This window comes from Calliphora vicina, chromosome 2 (assembly GCF_958450345.1).
Source record: "Calliphora vicina chromosome 2, idCalVici1.1, whole genome shotgun sequence".
NCBI classification, from domain to species: Eukaryota; Metazoa; Arthropoda; class Insecta; order Diptera; family Calliphoridae; genus Calliphora; species Calliphora vicina.
In genome coordinates, this window is record NC_088781.1 from 13,006,811 (window position 1) to 13,033,668 (window position 26,858).

At 27.8% G+C, this 26,858-nt stretch overlaps 1 protein-coding gene across 2 annotated transcripts in view; it reads left to right on the forward strand.

Moving 5' to 3' along the window:
* ham (hamlet) overlaps window positions 1–26,858 on the forward strand; it is an 82,965-nt gene that overhangs the window by 46,244 nt on the left and 9,863 nt on the right. For both annotated transcript variants that reach the window (XM_065501276.1, XM_065501277.1), the window contains exons 2-5: window positions 1,774–2,231; window positions 14,554–14,691; window positions 14,770–14,929; window positions 24,863–25,010. In XM_065501276.1, coding sequence (XP_065357348.1) covers window positions 1,774–2,231; window positions 14,554–14,691; window positions 14,770–14,929; window positions 24,863–25,010 — 904 coding nt within the window. The remainder of the gene's footprint in view (window positions 1–1,773; window positions 2,232–14,553; window positions 14,692–14,769; window positions 14,930–24,862; window positions 25,011–26,858) is intronic.

Below are 26,858 nucleotides of genomic sequence, written 5' to 3' on the forward strand. Positions count from 1 at the left end.
TTTTGAAATCTATACATTAGTTTTGTCAAAATTTTCATTACAATTGTTGTATTCGATTTTGTAAATATAAATTTTTCCATAAAAATCCCTAATGTGTGATATATAGCGCCATATCTACTTTCAATTTCCTTTATCCTTTTTTTAAAAGAATTTTGAAATATATATTACAAGTCCTTTTTCGTTATGTATTATTTATTTATTTTGCCAAACAATCAAGTACCTGTTAACACTAACTATTTCCCTTTAAACATGTTTTTATCTGTTATTGAATTGTTAAAATTCGTTATAACTAATCAACATTTTTAAAAAACAAGGATATTCACACTTGTTAAAGTAAATAGAAAAAGCGGTGAACCACTAAAGATGGTTGATATTGATATTTGTGTTTCTGTTTCTGTTACAATACATTGTGTAAAACAAATAATAAACAAACAAAATACCATAAAATTTAAGCGCCTAATTATTTATTATAATTTATTTAGTTATTTGAGTGTTAGATAAATAAATGTGTGTGGTCAGTTGTTATATGGGGCAAAGATAGTAGGATAGAATGTAAATAAATGTTAAATCAAGCCTTACAGGAAATTTTCCTAAACTATGAGGAGAATTTCAAAATTCTTGGTTTTGAATATTTTTGGCAATTCTTTTTAATCTGTTTAAATGTTCTTAATAAAACAAGTTTATGAAGAATAAATGTCGGTATTTGGTTTTAGGGCTGGAAAAATCGCGCTTTCGGTTTCGTTTAAAACAGAACTCGAAACTCCTGTTTTACCAATTAAAAATGGGATTAAACATAGTTAAATAATTACCAATTAATATTGAAAAACATTATATTGGAATCTAAATTTTTTGTAGCATTGTATGTCATAAATATTTTTCAAACCAATTTTTCGAAACAAAACATTAATAAAAATAAATTACGACATACAACGCTACGACACCAATTGTGAATTGGGCAAATATGTTTAATACAGACTAAATAGAGTACTTGTACTTCACATTGGGGTACAAAAAGATAATAAAGTATCTGTGCGATTTTCTACAAACGATTAAATGCTTATTGAATTTATCAATTTTAACTTGTCTCTTGTCTGTCATCTCTCAATAACTGTCAATCAACAAAATATCAATTGATATTGCGTATTTTCTAAGTTTTTTTTTATTATTATTTTGTAGATACACTATACATATTTGTAGTACTTTGTTAAAATCTAGTTGTCATATGAAGATAGTTGTCATACTTGCTGGTATAAAAAAAGAACAAGAAAAACATTTGATGGACATCACATGATAATGCCAATTTCCTTATTCAGTTATTGTCAGATTGTTTAGAGATAATTAAACTTTAGTTTTGTTGTTCTTAAAGGTTTGTGGTGTATAACACATTTGTATTAACTATCTATTATCTATTTGTTTAAATGTTGTTTACTTTAAGTGGAAATATGAGTAATTCCCCAAAAATTTTAACTATAAATTAGTCAAAATCTAGTAATTCCACTGAATATTTAGTTCTGGAATTTGGATTGCATCAAAAATCGGCTTATAGAAATAAGTAACTGAGAAAAATTTAAAAATATTCAAAAATTTCGAGCATTAAATTATGAATTTCAAAAATTTAAAAATTCAAAATTTGATTTTTTAATAGAAATTTCAATATTTTTCTGTAACTCGAAAACCTTTTAAAATATTTTCTTAAATAAATGAATATTTTTAAAAAGTTTTGTTTTAAAAAAATAATTTTTTTTTTAATTTTTATTATTATTTCATTTCCAGGCAGCACAGGTGACGACTACGAATTCGGTGGTGCATTCAAACAATATCCCAACAATCTGGCCTCCCCCGACTCCACCAACACCCTAAGATTAGCCACCAACACTAACGATCTTAACAACTACCAGCATAATACACATCAACACCACCACCTCCACCAACAACAACAACAACGCCACAACGGTTATAGTCAAAGTAATTCACCTAGTCGTTCGCTGGGCATCGATTCCACAACATTGGTTAATACATTGCCCCACTCACCAGCCCACATGGAACATTTATTTAGCAGTAAACTTCAGGCGGAAAGACTTCTGCTGGAGTTGACACATTTACAAGAACCTATCTGTGATTTGAAACAAAGTGAGAATGGCGGCGTTATAGCGAAACAGCATTTGAGGAGGGGTACACGCTTTGGACCGTTTGCGATAACGGAGTCAATGGAAAAATCAAATGCCTGGGATGTAAGTAGAAATTGAGAGATTATTTAAATTATATATGGTTCATTAGGTTTCAATTACTTGGATTAGATTTTAAAATTTTCAAAACAAAATATTGGAATGTAATAAAATTAACAGGCAAAAAAACTGGATACACAGTAAGGGAATTAAAAACAAATGGAAATAAACTTATAGTCCGACTTTAATAGAGGAGCTGTAGTTGAGTTTAAGATTTGAATTTGGAATTTAAACACCAAACTCAGACTAAAAAACTGAAATTCGAATTTTCAAATGGTTATATCTCGCAAACTATAAAATATAGCTGTAAAAATGTTTTCAAATATACCGAAAACAATTTGGCATAATTTTTAATTTTTTATACGCAAGGTTCCAAAATACGGGTCCTTGAGACTTTTGAATATTTATATATCGATATATTTGGAAACATTTTTACAGCTATACTTTTGTAGTTTGCGAGATATAAGCATTTGAAAATTCAAATTTCAGTTTTTAGTCTTTTTTAGTCTGGGTTTTTTGCTAATAGCAAATGTAATTCTTTCCCTATTTTTTATATTGTTTTAATTAACAACACATTTGGACGTATTTATAATAAAGAATTCTTTAAAAATCACTACTGAGTCATAAGTTATGTGCATCAAAAAAAAATTGAAAAAAGTAGTTTTTTTTTCGAAATTTTTTTTTCGAAAATTATTAATTTTTAGTTATACAGAAAATAAAAGAGAAAAAGCTTATTAATATAATATATAGTATATTGAAAGGTAACATGTTGAGAAATATTATAAAAGAAAAATAATTTCAAAATTTGTATTACTGCAAGGTCCAAAGTCTTCCGAAGTACACCCATTTTTTATGTAAATTTAAATTTTAGGCCAAATTTTCTCCAATTGCATAGCTGCTTTTAAAAAAATTAAAATCTATTTTGTTTGTTTCAATATGTTTTTAAATATCTTGCAAAGAGAATTTCTAGCACCCAAGTTGGTAAGGTCAATAGCGAAAAAAATCTAAAAAATTTAATTTTTCGGATTTTTGATAAGTTTTTTTGGGAATTAAGGGATTCTCAATAACAAATCTTAATTTAATTTTTCTTTTTTTGCATTTTGATTAAAAATGTCTCTAAAATTTCATTAAAAAAGTTTTATAAACAAAAATTTTATAGCATTTCAAAAATTTTAATTTTCAAAAAAAAATCTGCTAAATTTAGTTTTTCGTTATTTTGGCCAAAAATGTTCTATGAATTTTCTAATTCTTAAAAATTTTATACATTTTTGAAAAGAAGACACAATTCCCTACACTTTGATATAAAATATGTCTTATGTTATCTTATTTTTTCCATTAGTTTTTTAAGTTTATTCTAGAATAGATATTGAAGTGTTTATTACTTTGTTTCCTTGACAATTCTAAATACTAATTGAATTGAACTTGATTTTAGTGCTCTTTATTTAGGGCCTCATTTTATAAAACGAAACGTTTGGAAGCGTAAGCAATTTGTATGAAGAATACTGGGAAAAGGATTAAAAACTTGAATATTTTCCATACAAAATTTTGTTAACGTTTGTCGTTTCGTTTTATAAAATTAGGCCCTTACAGTCTAACTATAAAAGAAATTTTAAAGTTAATTTTTGTTAAACCCGATTTTTTTTTTAAAGTAGAACTTTTGTTTTTTTCGTACCATAAGATATATTTTAAAAAAGCTTTCAAAACTTTTTTCAACTCATACATTCAAATAAATAAAAATATTTTTCAATGAATGTAAATAAAAAAAAGAAATTTCAAAAAATTAAAAAACAAAATGTACATAAAAGTTCAAAACAAATTAAATTATATTTAAAATTTGTTGTATGGTAGGAAATTTAGAATAATAGTCAACTTTATGGACTTCAAATCGACTTTAAGGCTTCTGTGGTTAGGCTGTTAGTTTTTATGAAACCTGGTTTAGTAATTGTTATACAGTGGAGTCGGGATAGAGTGAACTAATTAATGCAAGGCCTGTCTAATAAATTCACTTTATCGAGACTGTAAAAATTATAAAAAATTCATAAAATTGTATGTCAAAAATGTACATTTTATTATATTTTTATAAAGGAACAAATAAATCATTAATAGTTGCTTGTTTTGTACATGTACTTTTGGCTTTTTGTACTGCTAAATCACGAAATTTGTAAAACTAAGATATTTTCATAATCTTTAGTAATGTTCTCAGCCCAGTCAATGGCTTTTTCAAAAATTTGAACAGCTTGAGTTGCTGCTTTATACCCTTGAAGTCAGAAACATTCTCCACTAACAGTCAAATTTTTACATCGCTGCTTTAAAAGTCAATTATGGAGTATTTTTTCGACACCTTTATTGTGGCATAGAATTCCACATTGAATTGTTTTAATGCCACATATTGTGGACTTTATCTTTAATTATTTCTTGCTAAATTTTTTAGAGTCTTCTAAAGGTATTGATTATTTTCTGGAATAGAGCACATTGCTGGACAATTCTGTTAACTAATTCGAATCTAATATGTTTATTTACTATTTAGTAAATATTTTGTAAATCTATCTTAAGAATTATTATATTATTATAAAGGTTTTGAAGTCCGCAAAAAAAAATGTGCGCATTTTCTAGAATAGAGCAGTTTCCTTAAAAATTTTGATTACTAACATGAATTTGTCATGCTTTTATTGCTCTTTAGTTATTTTTTCTCAACCCATTATTATATTATTATAAAAGGTTTCTATTTAGTTTCCTCAAAAAATGATTGGTTTTTTCTAAGAATAGAGCAGAATATTATATTTAAGTATTATTACTCTTTAGTTTATATTTTTTAAACCTGAATTCTAAATTATTATAATATAAAGATTTTCTAATTGCCCCAAAAAAAATGAAAAAAAATACGCACATTTTCCAGAATAGAGCAGTTTCCTTGAAAATTCTGATTACTAACTAAATTTTATCAAACTTTTATCACTCTTTAAATATTAAATAAACCCATCTTAATTATTATGATATTATTATAAAGGTTTTCTATTTAGTCCCCCCCAAAAATGGTAACTTATTTCCCAGAATAGAGCAGAATATTTATATTTAAGTATTAATTGCATCAAGTTTAGAGACATTTTTTTTATTCAATTTAACAATCAAAAGTGACATTTTTTCAAAGATTTTATGCAACTTTAATCCTTTCACATCTGTTTAGAAAAAGTAGTTATTTTTCCACAAAAAATCTGTGCAATTTTTTTTTTTGCCAGATCGTATTTCGCAATTATAATACATTTTCATTCAATTGCACACAGCCATCTATATATTATTGTAACTTAATCCTGTTACAGCATTAAACCCAATACAATATTCATACACGAAAATTTAGTTATAACAAATCCCAACACATTCACACAAAAATTCTAATATTAAAAGTGGCGAAAAATTCACCCAAAACTAAATTAATTCTTTTTTGGGTTGGAAAATTAAATGGTTGGGAAGTTATTTAATTAAAAGATGTTTCATTTGAGGGAAACTCTTCAAATTGACTGAGTATCAATTAGACAATTAAAAGCAGGCAAAATTTTATATGCAGAATTGCAAAACTGGCCGTTAAAGGATAATACCCCCTAACACTTACTTACCCTACAAATGAACACGACCAGAGCTAATTTCCAAACACACACAACAGCAGCAAAAAAAAACACACACACATTAGATTGTGTTAAAAACGGAAGCAAATAAGCGCAAATCCACAAAGTATTTCCTAAATGAGGCTTAAATTCGGTGTATAGATAATTCCAATTAGGGGCTTGTCACACTCTATGCTCAAAATAGCACCTTTATCATACTCAATATCTGTTGTTTTTGCTTTAAGGTTTTAGCAAAAAGAGATTGACAGACAATCCAATAAATTTTTGGTGGAAGAAAAAAAAAAGTAAATTGAGTACAAGATTTTTCAGGTAGCATTTCAAATTTCATCTAGCAGAATATTGGCTATATTTATGAAACACTCGAAACCGTATCTGTTTTTTATTATTACCAGGGCAACCAAAAATATGCTCTAAAAAAAGTGTTTTATGCGCATAAAATATGCACTTAAAAACGAAAAATATGCTCTTAAAATATAAAAAATATGCACTTAAAAATAGTTGGTTATTGTTTGATTTCAATGTTTTATTAAAAATATTATAAGAAGTAAATGAAATTTGTTTAGTAATTAGTTGCATAATATTGTAGGGAGAGGATAACAAGAATTTCTCGAAATGTTTCTATTCTACATAAAGCTTTAAAATCTACTTTTTTTATCATTTGAATTATGTTTCGAAATCACTATAGAGAGCGTTTGTAATTGTTTGGTAAAAAATTGCAGTGGATTTTGGAGAATTCATCATATATGAAGATTGACATCATAATTTAACTTCCAAAATTTAAACGGAGTTATCAAAATGTCTTACAATAGTGAAATGATTTGTTTCCTTTAAAACTGCGGAAAACTAAAAAAAAAATTTTGCATTTTTATTACTGGAACTCAAAATACCGTGACATTTCTTATGTTTCTTCCTTTCTCATCAATTGATTGTTTTTTAATGATTTCCTAATATCTTTGTTACAATTTGTGTAAATCTATCAACGTGCTTTGAACGTGATATTTTCGATGGATCTTAATATTCTGATAAGTCGATTATGGATACTCTAATTTTTTCTTTAAGTAGCATAGGCAAATTATCATTGGACCTTAACAAAATTGTAAAATATAGAAATGAAAAATTACAATACAAGCAATAAAATTATATTTAGAAAACAAAATAATGGAAATAAAGAAAATATGCAACAAAAATATGCAGTTATGAGTTAAATATGCAAAAATATGCTATAAAACGCAAAATATGCAAAAATAAGCAGTAAAGCTCAAAATATGCAAAAATATGCACTAACAAATCGATGCCAAAATTCTTATAATTGTCTGAAACGGATAAATAACTAACTCATATGTTTATACGATGCACAGCAAAAAATATGATATTGCATATTTTTGGTTGCCCTGATTATTACTATTATTGTTATTATTATATTTGTATCTGTATCTGCCAGTTCTTAAGTGTTTTGTTGGTGTGAAACATCTAACAAATAAACACATCTAAATCGAAAACTCTGAAATATGAAATGTTATCTGTCAGTTAGGAATTATGAAAATTTCAAATGTGTTAAATATTCTTTTACTCTTTTTCATACAAAAAGGTGCAAATAAATTGTGTGTGTTATGGTTTTATTTAAATCTTTTTACAAACAAAATATATATGATACAAATACAGAGTCTCATTTGACATTAAATGTGTTGAAATGAATTGAATTTTAGACTATTTTTTTGTTTTTTGACAAACAGGAAACAAATGTATATCAGTTTAATCCTCATATTCAGATGAGATTAAGATGATCCTGCCTTATTTAGGGATGTTTTCATACAATACTTTCTCATATCTCATATTTTAAATACAAAAAAGTATGATACAAATAAAATTAAAAAAAAAACTTAAAAAATAAGAGTTAATTTAGAGCATTTATTTCAAAACTAGTAAGAAATAGCATCTCAACGAACTGCCTTAATAGTAAGAGTAACTTAGTATATATCAGTGATCGTCATAAAGAGAACATGGCATGTAAATTATAATAACAGGTTATGCACTTTCTTTCTCTGTAGTAATCAGACATTTAACATTTATAATCGTTATTGATATTCGTATTTTTTACATTTAAATAACCGATCATGACCTGTGGTGGCTATGAGTGGCAATCGCTCATAGTCACATACTTTAAGAGAATAATTAAGTTTTGTTTTAAAAAAAACTAGTTGACCGCCCCGGCTTCGCCCAGTAGCATTTACTAATGTTAGTTCTTCAAGATTCTCCAACCCACATACACCTGCCTGTTCTTATTTATTTGCAAATGAAATATCTAAATTTGTACTGCATACTTTAGGGAGTTTTTTTTATTACAGTTGACTGGACTCAAAAAAAATTTCCGAGTTTTACCGGGAATTTTTTATTCTTTACAAACCATCTCCTGAAAATTTCGAATCGAATAAAAAAAGTCAGTCAAATTGCTCCAGCCGTTACATACATGGACCATTTCATTTTTATATATATAGATAAAACAAATTCATCATTTCAGTGTTTTTGGTGAAATTTTTTTTTTTTGTGGAACTAAATTTGCTCAAATTTTTATTTATTATAAAAATAGCCAATTACATTTAAAAGTGCTTTCAAATCCTTTAATTTGATATACATATTGCCTTTGTACAATATTTAGTATCCAAGATATATGCATAAATACATGTCTTTCCAAAATTGGAGGTTGGCGAGATTTTTGATCATATCTCAGCTATTTATGGATTGATTTTGCTGATTTTCAATACCGAAATTCCTAAAAGTATATCAGACGTGTTGATATAAGATTTGCATCCATTGCTTATATGGTGCCGTCGGAGAGTTGATTTCCACTAACATGCAGACAACAGACATCACTATATCAACTATACTATCTATAAGGAAATGACAAACGGAATGACAAACCTCTACAGCCAAAATATGCTATGAGAGTAGGTGAAAATAGTGTTACGTTTTAACCTTTTCAAAACGTTAGTTTATTTCCTTTAAACAAACCGGATACTTTTGATTGCAAATAAAAGCCGTTTAGTAGTTTGAAAATTGTAACAACTCTTTATTTATTTAAAATGTACAACAACAGAATTAAATAGTCACTCAATTTTTTTTTTATACACGTTTATAAATTCTCAGAAATACAGACACTTTATAATGTATACGAATTCACTTGAAAAATGCAGCACAATTTAAGGCACTCAGTTGATGTTTATTCAAATAGCGTCTCTGATAAACTCATTAACGACTACAACCTCTGCCACTATTTATAACACTGCCATCTGCACTCTATATTGCTCTTTAACTGTCAAAGTTCGAATATTCTAGATCTTACTAATACATACGCCATCTGTGGTGTACTTTCTACAATGTTCCTTAACTGAATATTCGAATTCAAACAGCGTTGCCAACTTACGATCAATGGTCAACTGAAAGCTTTTATTTAATAATGCCCACAGATATGTTACAGTTTGCTATTACAGCACTGTTATTTGAAAGCATTATGCTACTTTTAAATCAGCCCTTAAAATCGTTATATTTGAATTCAAGTACAATTTCGTAACAATAGTAACTGCGTATCAACAAAAGTATTAAGTATTATCAACAATCATTAATTTAAACTCTTTAAATATTATAAATTAAGAAAATTGGATGTTCTTTTAGTTTAGAATAGGCGATAGTGTGCTCGACTATATTATATTGAGGCTTGCGGGTTCTATTCCCAGAGACTCAGGGTATATTTGCAGATAACCAAAACGCTTTGCATTTTGTGTTTGTTTTAAAAAAACCGAGAGTTCGAAAACCGTATAATTTATTAGTACAACATTTCAGAAGTTTTTCTGGAAATTTTCATAAACAAATGCACTCATTTATGACTTCATAGAACTCATAGAAAGTGTGATCTTAACTTTAAGAAATGCCTATTTGTTTAGATCTAAAAAAAAACTAAAAATGTGGATATTTTATTAGAACTAAATGGCTCCTTTGACTCTAAATCAGTGTAAAGTATTCACATTGCTCATATTACGAACTTGATACGATATTGAACTCCAAAAACACGAATATGAACGCAACTCCATAAAAGTTACTTGTTTAAGATACAAAAACCTAACTCAATTTATTATTAGTTTTAATATAAGCAGTGTTAGGTCATCACTGAATAATGAAGAGATCACAATGTGTAATTTTACACAATCGGTGTATGAAGAATGTGAGCAGAATTAAACGTACACAGCTTTCGCTATCCCTGTGCCTATCACTGCTTCAAAGACATGTTTCTGCTGCAATGACACTGAATATTGAAAAAAATTATAGAGGCAAAGAGTAAAATTCTCATTTCAAATTTGCCGAAAATTTGTTAAACAAATGTTACTAATTTTAATATTGCTTTTTAAGAGATTTGTGTCATAATTTACTAAAATGTTTGTGCTGAATCTGCCCTATTGAGGAAATTATTGTTACAAACTTGACGCATGTGAACCAGCACTAACTTGATAGGTATGGACGGAATAATTAAAATATTGCAGAATTTAATTATTCGTGTCGCTATTGGTTATCGTTTTGTGGGTGTGCTAGGAAAAAGTCAATTGTTCCTTTATTGTTTACAAAGAGTCAGTCTGGTAACCGTTGCCAAACAATGGAAGAATTACAATTAAATTACTGTATCTGCTCATTAACTACTTTTTGATGCTAGTTATATAGATTTTAAATAATTTGCTTTCTTGTAAAAGTATTTCAAAACTTTTGGCCCTATATCTGTCCTTTATTGATTACAAAGAGTCAGTCTGGTAACCGTTGCCAAGCAATGGAAGTATAGCAATGAACTTACTGGATCTGCTTACTAAATAGTTTCTGGTTCTAGTTATATAGATTTAAATTAATTTGGTTTCCTGTAAACATATTTCAGAAGCTTAGGCCCGATATCTGACAATTGTTCCTTCATTGTTTACAAAGCGTCAGTCTGGTAACCGTTGCCAAACAATGGAAGTATAACAATGAACTTACTGGATCTGCTTACTACTAATTTCTGGTGCTAGTTATATAGATTTAAATTAATTTGGTTTCTTTTAAAAGTATTTCAAAACCTTAGGTCCGATATCTGGAATAATGACTATTTTCAGCTAAGATTTAAATTTGTTTTGGAATTATTTGAATTTAGCATAAGTATAAGTGAGTGAAATTTAAATATTTTCCACATATAAGTAAGTGTATACATGTGTCACCGAGACACTTCAACCAAAATCCGTTTTATGTGCTCGTATTTTTTTGTTAAACTCATTGAAATTCTTTTGTGCTGCAAAAGAGAAGAAAAAAGTTTGAGAAAAAAAATTTTAATTTTATTTAAAATAAAATGAACAACTTATTTTTTATAATTTTTTTTTTTTGTAAAACAATATAATTTTTGGAGCGTGTTGCATGTTGCATATTCACATACGTATGAGCCACTTAATAAAACATTTATTTAAACACACAACAACAACAGCTGGATATTCTAAAAGACTTATTCATATAACAGAGAGAAATAAAATATCATTTAAATAACCGACGTTTTTCCAAATGACTTGCTAGACAAGAGCATCTAAATAAACCAAGCAGCAGCAAAAAAAAGTTGGAAAAAAATATATTAAATAATAAAAAAAAAATATGAAGTGAAGAGTGTACATGTGCAAAACATTTATATGTTTAAATAAAAAAAATATGGAAAAAAAATGAATAAAAGCACAACTTTAACTGGCCATTGAAGTTTACAAATACAATTTATGTTTAGTATGGTAGGTATAGTATTTATACAAGGAGTAGGTTTTTTTACTTCTTTCTATACATGGCTATACGAGTATGTGTATGATTTTACTCTAAGTGATGATGAAAACTGAAGAGTAAAGTACCCAATTCAGTCCGGTTGAAAAAGGAAAAAAATAAACGTTTTTTTTACAAAACTACTACTACCCTTTACACTCTAGTTAATGTAAAATAAGGCGAGACGTTTTTATCATCATCAAATTGTTCAAAAAAATACAAAAAAAAAAATAAGCATGAATTGTAAAAGTGATGCTTTAGTTTGAAAACTGCAGGCTGGTTTAATTGTTTGCCAAAGGGTTTTTGAAAGTGATTATGAATTACAGAAAACAAACCCAGCAGTGGCTAAAAAATACTCACTCACACAAACATAATTTATATTGTAATATATAAAAAAAATTTAACAAAATTTCCTTAAAAAAAAGGAGTTCTAGGTAATTGAAATAACTGTTAATAATTTGTAAAATTTATTTTTATTTCTGGGACACATATGGTTAGGCTTCATTGATTTGTGTTATCTATTTTCTTTTAACAAATACTCTGGGGTAATATGTCTCTGGCTTGTTTTAAAAATGTGTCTTTTCTTTTCTCCTAGACTAGCTGACGTCTGTGTCTTCATGTTCCTGCTTAATTGTTTTTTGCCTTTGTCTCAAGCCTACAAGTGTTTGTTCTTGTTTCTTCAAAAACTCTTTACAGTAGTTAGGTGGTGGTGGCTACTGAATTGTGTCTTGTACGCTTCTTTTTGTGGTTTCCCTTTTTTAATTAGTCGTGTCATTGTCTTCGTAGGGATGGCATTTACCTTAATAACAACTTAAGGTTGCTGTCACGCTCAATTCATATATCATAAGAGGCACAGTGGTAATGGCTGACAAATGCTGGGCATAAAACAAGTCATATATTAAAGCGACTTGAAAAAAATTAGGAATAGAATAGTTAAGGAAGATTTTAAATTTAAGTAAATGGTAACCAAAAACAGCCTTGTTTTACGAACATTAATCGTTATTTTACGCAAACACAAAACGAACTACCCACTGAACTCTCAACAAAGAGAGATTCCATTTAGTCCTAGCAACAAAGCATGTTCGTGAACATTCTCTGTGTATTAATCAATTAATTTACCACTGAGGGCACAAAAAACAATACCCTGGCTGATTTAGATATTAGTCTAAAGGATTAATAAACGTTTTTTTTATAATACTGAGAACAAACTGTCCCTAAATAATTTTTGAACTAATTTGACCCAAAGTTAATTTAAAAATTATCATAAATACATATTTAATTATGTATATAAATAAAAAGTTTATTTTATAATGAGCAAGTGCCTAAAAGAGTAAATTTAAAAACTATTTTCCAAAATTAATTTAAAATTCTTCTTCAATACAAACATTGTATTAAGTAAGTACTCTTGGATCTAGGGTCCTTATTTGCTGATTTATATTATATATATAAATGGTTAAATACAAAGTATTCCAGGAATTTCGGAATAAATGAATTTTTTAAACATTTTAGAAAAGAAGATACACTTACCTATCCAATGATATATAATCATGGCAATTCCTGTTCTCACTTTCACCATTCACGGTATTTTTGGAAGCATATTACAACAATATTTATATTAAAGTTTCTAAAATTATATAATTAAGGTTAGAACAATCACGTCTAAACATTTATAATTAGATATGCTGAAGAAATTGCATAATATTGTTGTAATTATGCTTCCAAAAATACGGAGAATGGTGAAAGTGAGAACAGGAATAGCCATGAATATGTCTAGCATATCTTTTCCTTTTGTCAATTTAAAGGACTTTAATTGACACCTTTTAGGGGAAAGGCTCGTTTGAAAAATGTTCTCATATTCTCCTGTTCACATGACATTTTCAATTGGCTGCACTATTTTACATTGAAATGTTATTTTTGCTTCCATAAAATTTTCTTTTATAATTAATTCATAACAGTTTTTGATTTTAATTTAGGCCCTAATTTTGTAAATCACGTCACAAAGTGATATTTATATGGAAAGCAAAACCAAAATTTCAAAAATTTTAAAAATTTGTTTTTGTTTTATATACAAATTCTTAACAGAACAAACGCACAAAAATTCAAGCGTTGATTTGCCTTTCATAATTCGAAAATTTTGTATATAAAACAAAAACAAATTTTTAAAATTTTTGAAATTTTGGTTTTGCTTTCCATATAAATATCACTTTGGTGACGTGATTTACAAAATTTGGGCCTTAAAAACCTTCAATATTTTACAAGCAACTTAATTTTAAATATCATTTGTTTTAAATTTCAATTAAAATTTTTAATTTCCTAAATAAATTTTTTTCAAAATTTTGTTAAAAAATAAAAGTTACTCTAACAGAATCAGTAAAATTTGTTTTTTTTTCCTGACCTGTAACAGATAAAATTATACTCTTTGTTGGACTTTGTAAAAGAAAACTTTGTCTTTGATTTTCTAACAAATCAGAAATTAATCAAGAAAAATCTCTCATAGAAAATTTAATACAAAAATCTATAGAAAAACAGACGTTTAAAATTAACTTACAATATGAAAACAATAAAATACAACATGATTCTGTTAAATTAACATTGCTACAGCAAAGACACAAACCATTTAACTAACTACCACAGTAAAAACATGGCGTTGATAAACCGTTAACTAAAATGTTTCGCTACTAAACAGTAGATGGCAGCACCAGGTACACAACGAAAATAGAAAAATGTAAATGTTTTCAATGAAGGAAGAATAATTGTTACAAAATTATTCCTTAAATGTATTAGTTTTTATATTGTTTATTTATCTCAGAAAGATTTTAATAAATTTGTATTGGTTTTTATATTATTTACATATTTTTCTTAAAAATATTTTTATAAAAAATTTATTTTGTTTTTTCTACTTGCAGATCTTACCCATGTCCCATATACGTAGCCTATTGGAACCCTCGCCCGAAGTTAAGTTGTTATTAAAGAAAATTCGTACTTCCTCCAATTTGGAGTGTGAAAAAGAGGCTAATTTTAATAATTTTTATGTGGCGGGATGTGTAAGTTTATTATCCATATTATTAATTTTGCTTAAATATTTTTAATAATAAATGTTTTTTTTTTCATAATAACTAAAGCTTTGGTATGAATCTAATCGTGATATTGAGGCTGGTGAAGAGATTATTATTGACGGCCGGTCCAAAACCCTCTACGAGCACAATGAATTATTGGCGAATGGAGAAATGCACAATGGTTCCTCAATACATAGCAGTGATGATAGAAGTGAACGTGATAATGGTAAGTCAAATTTAGAATTTACAATTTTTTAAGAAAAATTACATTAAAATAATTTAAAAACTAGAATGCTAAAACTTTTAGAAGAAATTTCTTTGGTTTTTAGTTTTCCCACCCTTTTTCGTGGCAAAATTTAAATTTAATAACGCATTAATTTTATTGTCGTGCCATATGTCTTTTAGTCAAGGTTGTTCTTCTTACTTTGCACTGAACATTTGCATTGGCCGTTCAATGTGTAGGCACCTGAGCATGACTTCTTTTAAGTTGATTTTTTGTTTCTGTTAAAGTCACCAAAGAAAATACGTTACAATTGAAGTGAAAAGGTGTTTCGATGGGTTGGAAAAATGTTTAAATTAAAACAAAACACCCCATCGTTAAAAAATTCTAGACTTTGGGAAAATTTCTAGCAAAAACGGTTACTTTACGAAACAAAAAAAGTTTTTTTTGAAAGAATGCTAATACAGTAAAGGATTTTATATAATAAAAAATTCTGGAAGGCATTTCTATACTTATTATTCATAGACCAACTATGTAAGGTCATAAATTTTCCTTAACTATTGCATAATTTGTTTTAAAATTATGTACCAATAAAGCGTCATATGCGGGAAGTTTTGCTTTACTTTTTTAATTTGAAAAAAGTGCAGCTGAAGCACATCGATTGCTCACCAAAGCTTATGGTGAATGTATTTCAACGGTTTCAACGTGTTTGTGAGGTTCAGCAGTGGTGATTTTTACTCGGAAGACAAAGATCGGCCTGGCCAGCCAAAAAAGTTTGAAGACCTAGAATTGGAGGCATTTCTCCATGAAAATTCTTGTAAAACTCAACAAGAGCTTGCAAAATCATTGGGAGCTAAACAATCAGCAATTTCAAAATGTTTGCGAGCAGCAGGATTCATACAAAAGCAGGTATTGGCTCAAAAGTTCTTTTAGCTCGGAATTCATATGTTGCCAGAAAAATGGGAAAATATCATAGCTAACAATGGCCAATACTTCATACATCCAATACCTAAAAAAATCATTGGGTTGTTCGAGTACCCCGGGGGGTCATTTACAAAATATTAGTAAAACTTCTGCAATACTTATCCCTTATCTATAGATTTTGGTATGGCAAAAGAGCAGGAGTTAAGCTTTCAGAATAAAGCTTGAGCACAAACTAAGACACCTTGATTAAGAAAATTTTTTCAAAAATTTAAATAGTTTTAATTTAATAATATTGAATAGTCCTTGTGTAAGCATTTAAGGTTATTAGGGTATATTTTGTCATGTACCCTACACTCAGCAATAGTATAATAAATTTCTACAAATTTAAATAAAATTCCAAATTTTCGAGAGTGCTGGACAAATAGTTTAAAAATTAAGTTGACTAATCCTAAAATCTCAAGTTTTCTTTATGTCGAAGATTTATTTACGAGTTTCACTTAAATTTTTCATATCTACAACATGTTAAAGAAAGAGAACTATCTATTTTTAGTAAAAAATTCATTGGGTTGTCTAAGTTCCCCCGGGGGTTATTTAAAATATATGAGTAAAACTTCTACAATACTAACCCCTTATCTATAGATTTTGGTATGTCAATAGTACAGGAGTTAAGCTTTCAAAATAAAGCTTGAAAACATTTCAATCCGAAACACAAGACGCGCTACTTTGGTCCAAAGTAGGACATCTAGGGTAAGATTGTTTCAGTTACCCCGTTTACAATATATGTGTAAAACTTCTGCAATACTAATCCCTGATCTATATATTTTGGTATGTCAATAGTACAGGAATTAAGCTTTCAGAGTCAAGCTTGAAAACATTTCAAAGTTAAAAACGAAGAGCGCTATAGAGGACCAAAGTTGGTCATTTCAAGTATTAAAAAAATTTTCAGAAATTTTCAAAAATTTAAATAGTATAAATGTATTAATATTAAATCAGATGTATTGTGGTATATTTTGCCATGTATACCCTATACTCAGCATTATTAGAAATTTGGAAAAATTTAATTAAAATTCCAGATTTTCGCGTGAGCAGAAAGTTAGACAAAATTTAGGAGACATTTTAAAAAATCTCATGTTTTCTTATTTATTTACGAGTTTCACTTAAATTTTTCTATCCTCTGCATGTTCCAAAAATTGAGAGCGAAAAAAAACTAAAACAATTGTAGAGATAAACATCAATTTCCTATATTGAGGAAAATATGTTCAGTACAAATAAATGTAATAAAATAAACCAAAACAAACTCTAAAAAAAAACAAATACACATTACGCAAACAAGATTATAAGATTGTAAGACACGTACCTCAACTTCAGCATTTTAATGTTTTTGATCTTGACGCCACACAGTCATAAATGTGGGAATCAACACAGCTGGACTCTCTGCTGTGACTGACTGAGTGAATGACTGGGTTCGAGTGTAAAGTTTAACTCAGAGGAAAACTAAACCAAACCACAACTAAAAGGCTGCTCAGATGGAAAACAGTAGTTGTAGAAGTAGTCGTAGTAATCTACTGCATAAAACAATTAGCAGAGACAACTGGGAAACAAACAAAAATTGTGTTAAATTTTTTTTATTGTTTTTCCTACTCAATGTAGGTACTGCTGCAGGCTTTTGCCTACCGAGAGTTAAACTAAGATGTGTTAAATGCGTGACTTTGTTCAAGGCACGCGTTCAAAAGTGTCACATACATACGTACATAGACACAGCTAATGACAATTAAACACACAAAATAAGGTTCAATTTAGTAATGAATCTTTGAATGTACAGACATTTTATAAGGGCTTTTTATGGCTGCAAGTTTTTGGTTGCAATACCCAAACAATATTTGTTGATTACACAATTATTAAACCAAAAAAAAAAAAAAAGAAACTACATGCAAACGATGCTGACAAAAATCCACCACCTTCTCATGCTCTTTGCTGGAAATGATCAATGATACTCACTCGTATCATATTCAAAATTCATGTTTCTGTCTTTGTGCAATCCCATGAAAATATGACATTAAATTGATATAATGTTTGTCAAACAGATTATAAGGGCTCAGCAGCACCCTTTTGTCAACAAATCAAAAACGGAAACAATCAAAAAGGCACATGCTCGTACACACACAGCCAGCCAGCCAGCCACACGGTAGCAGGCAACAAAAGTGTGAATTAGGACATGACTGCCAATGTGTTAAGAGCAAAAGGACACTGTCATTAATTGCCTGCAAATGTGTATAAGAGTTGTGTGTGTTTGATTCAAAAACGACCACATGATTTTGTAGGCAGCCAACAAACAACACACATGTTTTCATTTGTTATTAAAAAAATGTTTGGTTAATACCATTTAAATCATAAATAGAAACTGTAGAGGGAGACTTATCATCATCTACAACACTGCTAAATCAACACATCACCGCCAACTTAACAACAGTTTTATGACTGTCAAACTTTATTTGATACAATCCTAATCCTCCCGTATAAATAAAACTCATGCATTGTATTTTTGCTGCTGCATGATGCAAGCCCATGTAACAAATTTCCTGCTTTGCGATCTTTAATGAAGATCAGTGTAATCATGATACACTAGCAGCACGTTAATGTTTATTTCATGTTTTTGATAATGGTTTTTGTCTTGTTCAACACAATTGAGGATTAAAATTATAAATAAATACTTATATTTTTGAAAACTGTTCTAGAAAAAATGCGGGATTAATTTTTAGAATATTTTACAAAGACTCGTGTCAATTGAAAAAATCCTTGTACTTATATAAACTACATTTAAAGCCTTTTTATTTTTTTCAAAATTTTAAGCCGGCTAGAAATTTGAATATGTGAATTGCACTTAACATAAGCAAAGGATTAGTTTAAAAGTTAATTGAATACTTATTCTAAAGTAGTAGGTTTTGGAAAATTTGTAACGTGCTCAAAATTGTTTGATTTTTAAAAATATTTTTACGTTTTTACCTTTTAAAAACTGTGGTTTATTTCCATTAAATAAACCGGATACTTTTGATTGCAAATAAAAGCAGTTTAGTAGTTTAAAATTGTTACAACTCTTTATTTATTCAAATTTACACAACAACTATGTTTTTTTAATACACACACTTAAATTACACAGCACACTTTAAGGAAGTTAATTTGTCTTTACTTAACGATACTTTAAATTAGACTCACTGGTTGGTAGTCTCACGGCGAATTTATATGCACTGCATTACCATCTAGATGTTTCTTGAAAGCTCTATTTCGACAATGATCTTCAAACTAGTATATTCGAATTCCAGAGCTTTCGATGTTAATGTTAGCAGCTTAATCATTTAGTGTTGCCATACTTACAAACAATGCTCAACTCAAAGCATTTATTCAATGTTGTATGTTCCACAGCTATGTTAACTGCTGTTAACATAAAATAAAAACATTATGCAACTTTAAACCGGTTAAAAGTGTTATAATTTTGAATAATACAATTTCGTAACAATATTTAATTTAAATGAAGTTTGTTTTGGAACCATTTCCCATTACAATTTAAAACATTTATTAGACATTTTGAATGAAAATTAATTTTTTTTTAGAAAAGATTTTAAACTATTTAAAATTTGTAAACGAATTATTACATTCGCAGTGCTCAACTTTGTTCCACTGTAGCATTACTAGTGATTCAATTTCAAATCTATTCTAGCGGTATTCTGAAAGCCTAACTCCTGCTCTATTGACATACCAAGTTTTATCTATAAAGGAATACATATATTTAGAAAACGACCCCTTGGGGACTCCCAAAACAAATATTTTCTATGTAATCTAACTCAATTTATATATGTAGGGATCCAAGCCGAATTTAATTGTAACTCCATTTCTAAAGTTCTTTAACTTCTTATGAATATTTTGAAAACTTTTACAGTTTTAAGCAATTTAACCGCAAGAGCCTCAAAGGTTTTATATTAATTTTATAAGTTTCTAATACAAATTTATGATTTCTCATGTTTCAACAAACATCCCTTAAGAAACCAAAATATCTTGTTCTATTTTGAAAGAATATCTGAAACATTTAGCCCCATTTTCTCAATCTCTGTTTATTTTTTATCGTGACGATTAATTGAAAGTATATTGTTTCGAAAAATAATAATCAGAGATTGTGACAAAGGGACTTAATATTATTAATATTGTTTCTTTAAATGTGCCCAGTAAGCACCAAAGCCCCAAAAATTCAAGCAATTGAACATTTTGTTGGAATTTGACTTGAATGCAAATGTAATTATGATTTAAACTTGAAAAATATTTGAAAAATTAAATATTTTTCAAAAAAAAAAACCTATGGCTTGAATTTATGTTTCCTTTTTACTGGAGAATGCTATTGAAATAAAGTGCAATACAACTGTAATTCAATTGCTAGACTATAATTAAAGGCTTGAATTACACTTGCATTCAACTTGAATTCTCTTAAAGCTTAAATTTAATATAGAAAGCCAAAGACCCTTAACAGTTTTTCTATAAAAAGCATAAATTTCTAATGTAGCTTTTCAAAATCCATAATAAATACATCTTCATGATCAAATATTAAATCAATTAGTGTTTTTAAGGTTTAATGGTGGGATGGTCATTTTGGACCCCCAAAAATGATAATTTTTTTTTTCATATTTTTACCAGCCAACTATTTTTTCTAAATTCATGAATTATTTTTCACAATTTTTATAGAAATCTGTAAAAAAAATAAATTTTCTTTTAAAAAAAAACTCAAAAAAAAATTTGTTTTAAAAAATTTTAATGAAACCTTTTAAAAATGTTACACAAGGTCTTAAATTTGTATGGAAAGCAAAAAAATCAACATTTAACAGCTAAAGTACTTTGGGGACAAAAAGGCCCCCAACCAGTTTGTGCCATAAAAGGATTAATTTTCGAATTTTAATTTAAAAAAAGTTACTCAAACTCTGAAATTGTTATAAAAACCCAAAAAAAAAATAGAAAATGAACACTTTAAAGTATTGGTGGTCAAAAGACCCCTTACTTTTTTCTACATAAAATGATTAATTTTCAAAATTTAATTAAGAGGAGTTACACAAAGAGTCTGATATTGTTATGGAACAGCAAAAAAAAAAAATAGAAACTAAACACTTTAATGTATTGGTGGTCTAAAGACCCCCTTCCTTTTTAGCATAAAAGGATTCATTTTCAAAGTTTCGCTTACACTTTTTACACACCAAAGAGTTTTTGAAATTTTTTCTGAAGCAAATGTATCCAAAAATGAGAGCTAAAATTTAAAAAAGTTTACAAAAAATCTGAAGTTGTTATAGAAAACTAAAAAAAAAATAGAAAATTAACACTTTAAGGTCAAAATGACTCCATAATTTTTTTTCATAAAAGGGTTAAGTTTCAAACTTTCAATTAAAAGATCTTCTTACTTAGACCCCCAGAGGTAGCTATTTTAGACAAATGTTCAGTATTATTATAATTATTATGTTGCTGGACATATTATTCAGAAATTATTGTATTACAACTAATAGATTTTCACTAACCGAGTGGGTTAAAAATGGATTAACTTAAAAGATACCAAATTCAACAGCTTATAAACTTGAAATTTGAAATAATCTTCTATATATATAAAAATGAAATAGTCCATGTATGTAATGGCATCACGTGATTTTTTTATTCGATTCAAAATTTTCAAGAGATGGTTTGTAAAGAAAAAAAAAATTAAAAAATTCCTGGTAAAACTCGGAAATTTTTTTTTTTTAGTCCAGTCAACTGTAATAAAAAAGCTCCCTAAAGTATGCAGTACAAATTTAGATATTTTATTTGCAAATAAATAAGAACAGCCAGGTGTATGTGGGTTGGAGAAACTTGAAGAACTAACATTAGTAAATGCTACCGGGCGAAGCCGTGGCGGTCAACTAGTTTTTGAATAAAATTTGTGGATTTAGGTTGTTCAATAGAGTGGGCTAAAAATGGGTTAAATTAAAAGATACCAAAAATTAAATTTGATGCAATATTTATCAATCAAAGCTGGTGATTTTATTTGTTCAATAAGTTACTATAATTTGTCATTTGTCAACCATTTAGTTTAATACTAAGTTTTTCCTCTCTCATAATCATTAAAAACTTTACATCGTCACAACTTAATTAAATCTAAAATGGCCCACCAAAAAAAGGGATAAAACATCAGCCAGTCAGTCATCATTAATTTCCACACTGTTAAAAGCAATATTTGATCATCAATCATTTTGGCAAACAAAAGCCCAAGTCAAATCACTAAACCAAATGACTACTGTTTTTGCAATTGATGACAAAACAATATGTGGCAGGCACATACATACATGTGTCATTATTACAAATATATTATGTATAAAATGTATCTACTAGTAATGTTATCTCTAACGAGTTGATCTCTAATAAAAAAAAAACAGAAATATTCTATATAAGATGTATTGGAAAGATCATTTTTTATTCTAGGCGATTTTTTGCATCATCAATCGTTAGTTATAAGTCAAATTGATAGCAGGAGAAAGTGACAGTTGGATAGATAGTTAAAGAGAGAGAAATCATTTTTCATTTATAGAGACATGGAAAAAAATCATTAAGTATTTAGAGTATAAAGATGTCAAGTAACAAAATGAAAGGGTTTAGAAATCATTTTAAAAAGAGCAAAAAGGATTAACAAGGGGGCTAGTTTTAAATAGATTTTGTTAGTTTTTAAGGAAAATGATTAATATTGTTTTATAAAGTAACGGTTTTTTAAAAATATTTATAAAATTGCGTGGGAATTTGAAACAGGTGCCTTCTTTTTAAGGTAACTCAATTTACCACCCAACTTTATGTCATCGTTTTAGTTTGAATGTTGACTTTTTGAACCCTCTTTTTGTTTGGCCTGTTGGGTTTAACAAATAATTAGTGTTGGTGAAAAGTAGTTCATAATAAAAATGAAAAATCCTTAAATGTTAACCTTAGCCTAAGTTAGCCTTAGTACCCTTTGGAAAAAGTCAAGTGGCTAAACAACCACCTTAAATGGCCATCTGGGCCATAAGAAAATTCAAATACAAATGAAACAAGACAGGGTAAAAATCACTCCAGCGTAGCCAAAACATATTTTTAGAAATCTTTGCGACCTCAAAAATACAACCAACATCCCCTAAAGCTGACCCGAACACAAAAGTACCTGTTTCTAAAAACGTTTGACTTTAGCTTGTTCATATATTTTGGTGGTCAATTTGATTTTTGTGTTTTAACAAGAAGCTCTTAAACTTCGTATGCAAACATCCTACATATTTAGTTGTAGTTTAGTAATGCAACACACACTTGTCCATTTTTAAACTAGAGTCCTTTGAGGTTTTTCTTTTTCCTTAAATTCTATACCAACTATTCAGGTGTTTGCTCGGCGTTCTGTGTTTTTTAGGGGTGTTATGGGCAAATATTATTGAATGTTTGTATTTGAAAAGGTAGAGATGAGGGTGTTTTTTTTTTGTTTTGTTGGTACCTATATAGACATACGTTAAATACAAAGGCCAATTATCTATTCACATTTATTTATATGAATATGTTTACGTGTTTAGTGAATAAAAAATAAAAATATAGACAATGAGTGTTTCTAGTTATTAACACACATGAAAACACAATAAACTCCCAAAGTCCTTGTGTTTTTTGAAGCATTAACAGTGAAAAAAAGAACTCACAGAAAGCTTCACATAAAGGACACTTGACGCTTAAAAGGATTCAATGGTCAAACACTTGTTCAACGGAAACGGAAGAGTTCGGTTGTAGATCGTCCTGAAAATAAATAAACAAAGTGCCTTAAATATAAAATTGTTAAAGTAATTTTAATAAAAATTAAATTAAAGAAGCAACAACAAAGTAATTGAAATTATTAAATTAAAAAAAAACTAAACCCCTGATTCTCATAAAAAAAGTAATTATTTTGTTAAAAATTCAAAAAAAATTAATAATTTTTAAAATTATTGTTTAAGTGAAGTGTTTTACCAAGTCTTATATGCCAAATATATTATCACCACTTTTGGAAAATTTTTATTTTTCCTGAAATATTATTCAGATTTTCACAAACCGAGTGGCTTAGAAATGGATTAAATTAAGTTACCAGCTTCAACAGCTTATAAAAATGAAATTTTAAATAATTTTTTAATAAAATTTGTGGATTTTGTTTGCTCAATAGAGTGGGCTAAAATGGGTTAAATTAAAAGTTACCTAAAATTAAATTTCATACAAGTTTTCTCAATCAAAGTTTGTGATTCCATTTGTTCAATAAGCTACTTTCCTTTGTCAGTAAGACCATTTATTTTAATGTATTTTTTCCTCTCCTAAAATTATTGCCACAACTTAATAGATGGCCCATCAAAAAAGTTGTAAAATATCAGCCAGTCAGTCAGTCATCACCAAGTCTTATATGCCAAATATGTTAACTTCAGCTTTTGGAGTCTTCGGAAAATTTTTATATGGAAAGCATTTCCTTGGATTTTTATAATTTACAATTCAGTTTAAGTTTTACTAATGTTTTTGTAAATAAAAGCAATTGTTTTTATATTCAAAAAATTCAAAAATGTTATTTAAAAAAACAATCAGCCCTATAGGGGAAAAGGAGCATTATGTTCTCCAGATGAAGAATCACTTCATATTTCTTAACATACGTTAAAATAAAAAACCTATTTTAACAGAATTTTGAATATTGTTGTAATTTCAACTGCCTAATAGGAAATTATAGTGAAAAAACAAGCCTGAATGTAAAATATTTTATTACTTTTCTACACTTTATAATTTGAAAACAAAAGCATATTTCATCACTTTATTACATTTAGTAATTTAATGAGTTAAACTATTTAGCATATTTGGCAAACTTTAAAAAATAAGCATTTTAATTATCCCAGATTTGTATTTTATAATTTAAAGACTTTACCCATTTAGCATATAAAACTTTACTTCCATATTAAAAATAATGATTTAAATTATTAAAAATCTATATTTCTTTTTTTCATCTTACAGCCTCATTTTATGGATCAAATTTAAACCGTGAAGACGATTACAAAAAAGACAAGTCATCCGATCAAATAAAAAGTGAACAAAGTGATGATGAAAATGGTTTTGATATACGCTGTGAAGTGTGCGATAAAGTCTTTATAGAATTACAAGAGTATGTACAAACAAACTTAAATAAAATTCTTGTATATAATTTATAAACAATCGATTTAATGTTCCTTATGACAAAATCCCTTAGGGAGTAATTAATTTGGAAGAACCCCCTATGATTATACTAAAACATGCTCTAGGTGATAATTACTATGTCTATACAGTGTTTAATGATTTAGTTTTATTAATTTGTCATTTACTCATCAACACACCTCTGCGGTTAAGCAATTAAAAATGATTGAATAGGTTTTTTTAAAAGAAAAACAACAAAAGAAGAAATTAAAATAATAAAAAAAGGGTTAAATAAGGCCAATGAAGAATATTCAATATAAACTACAGAATAAATCAAATATACAAAACTAGAAAACTAAGATTAAGCTCCATTTTATCGTTTTTCGTAACGATATACTACCAATTAATATAAATTTTTAACGAAAGATCTTCGGAAAAATAAATGATTTTAATGTATGATGCATAGATTACTGTTGTAACACTATAGAATCAGTTGATAAACCAGCAATAGGTTTGAAACAAGCTAAATTTGGTCAACACAACTAAATGATATTTGGCAATAATTTCTTTATTAGCCAAACTCTTCTATAATAAGGCTGGATTAAGCAATACTATAGCAGAATATTATCTCTCAATTTACAAAAATGATAAACATTTGGCTTCAATGTGTCAAAGTGTAATGAAGCTAAATTTGTTGGGGTCATTTTAACCCCAAATTTTAAAATTGCCCAAAAATGCACAGGCTGTATAAGAAATGTAGCCAATGAACTTAAAAATATTTAATAATATTGTTAAAAATTATAAATTAAATAATAAAATTTCTGAAATTAACCCTTCTAAGAACTAAAATTTGTTAGGCGGTCATTTAGACCCCACAAGCTAAAAAGGGTTAATATAAAAATTTTAGTTTTCAAAATTAATTTTCATTTATTTTATAAATAAATCCAAATTAACTCCAAATTGCATCCCAATTTGTTGGGGGTCATTTGGCCAAAAATGATAAAAACTTAAAAAAAACAACGGCTGCTTACAAAAAATTTTAAATAAACTTAAGAAACTTTAGTAAAGAGAACCAAAAAATAAAATTTCTGAATTTAATCCTTCTAAGAACCAAAATAAGTTGGGGGTCATTTAGTTGGGGGTCATTGTGTTAATTTAAAAATGTTCATCTTTTTATCAATTTTCTACAAAATTCCCAATTAACTGCGAAAAATGGTGTTTGTTCGTCGAAATTTGTTCGGGGGTTATTTGACCACAAATGTAAAAACTTAAAAAAAAACAATGACTGCTTACAAAAAATTGTAAATAAACTTAAGAAACTTTTATAAAGAGAACCAAAAAATAAAATTTTTTAAATTAACCCTTCTAAGAACCAAAATTTTTTTGCGGGTCATTTAGACCCCCCACGCCAAAAAGGTTTAATTTAAAAATTTCCGTTTTTATAATTAATTTTAGATGTTTGGCTACTATTTTTATCAATTTTCCGAAAAAAAAAATCCAAATTAACTCCGACATTTTTTTGGGGGTCTTTTGATTTAATTTTAAAAACTAAAAAAACAACGACTGCTTACAGAAAATTCTAAATTAACTTAAGAAACTTTAGTAATGATAACAAAATATGTAATACAATTTTTGAAAGAACAAAAATATGCTGGGGGTCATTTTACCCCACAAGCAAAAAAGGGTTAATTTAATTTTTTTATTGTTTCTTTAATTTTTATAACTAATTCTAGATGTTCAGCTTCTTTTAAAAATTATTCAAAAAATTCTACAAAATATAAAATTTTTTTGTCATATTATATTAAAAAAATTAAAAATATCGCATCTTAGACCCTGTAAG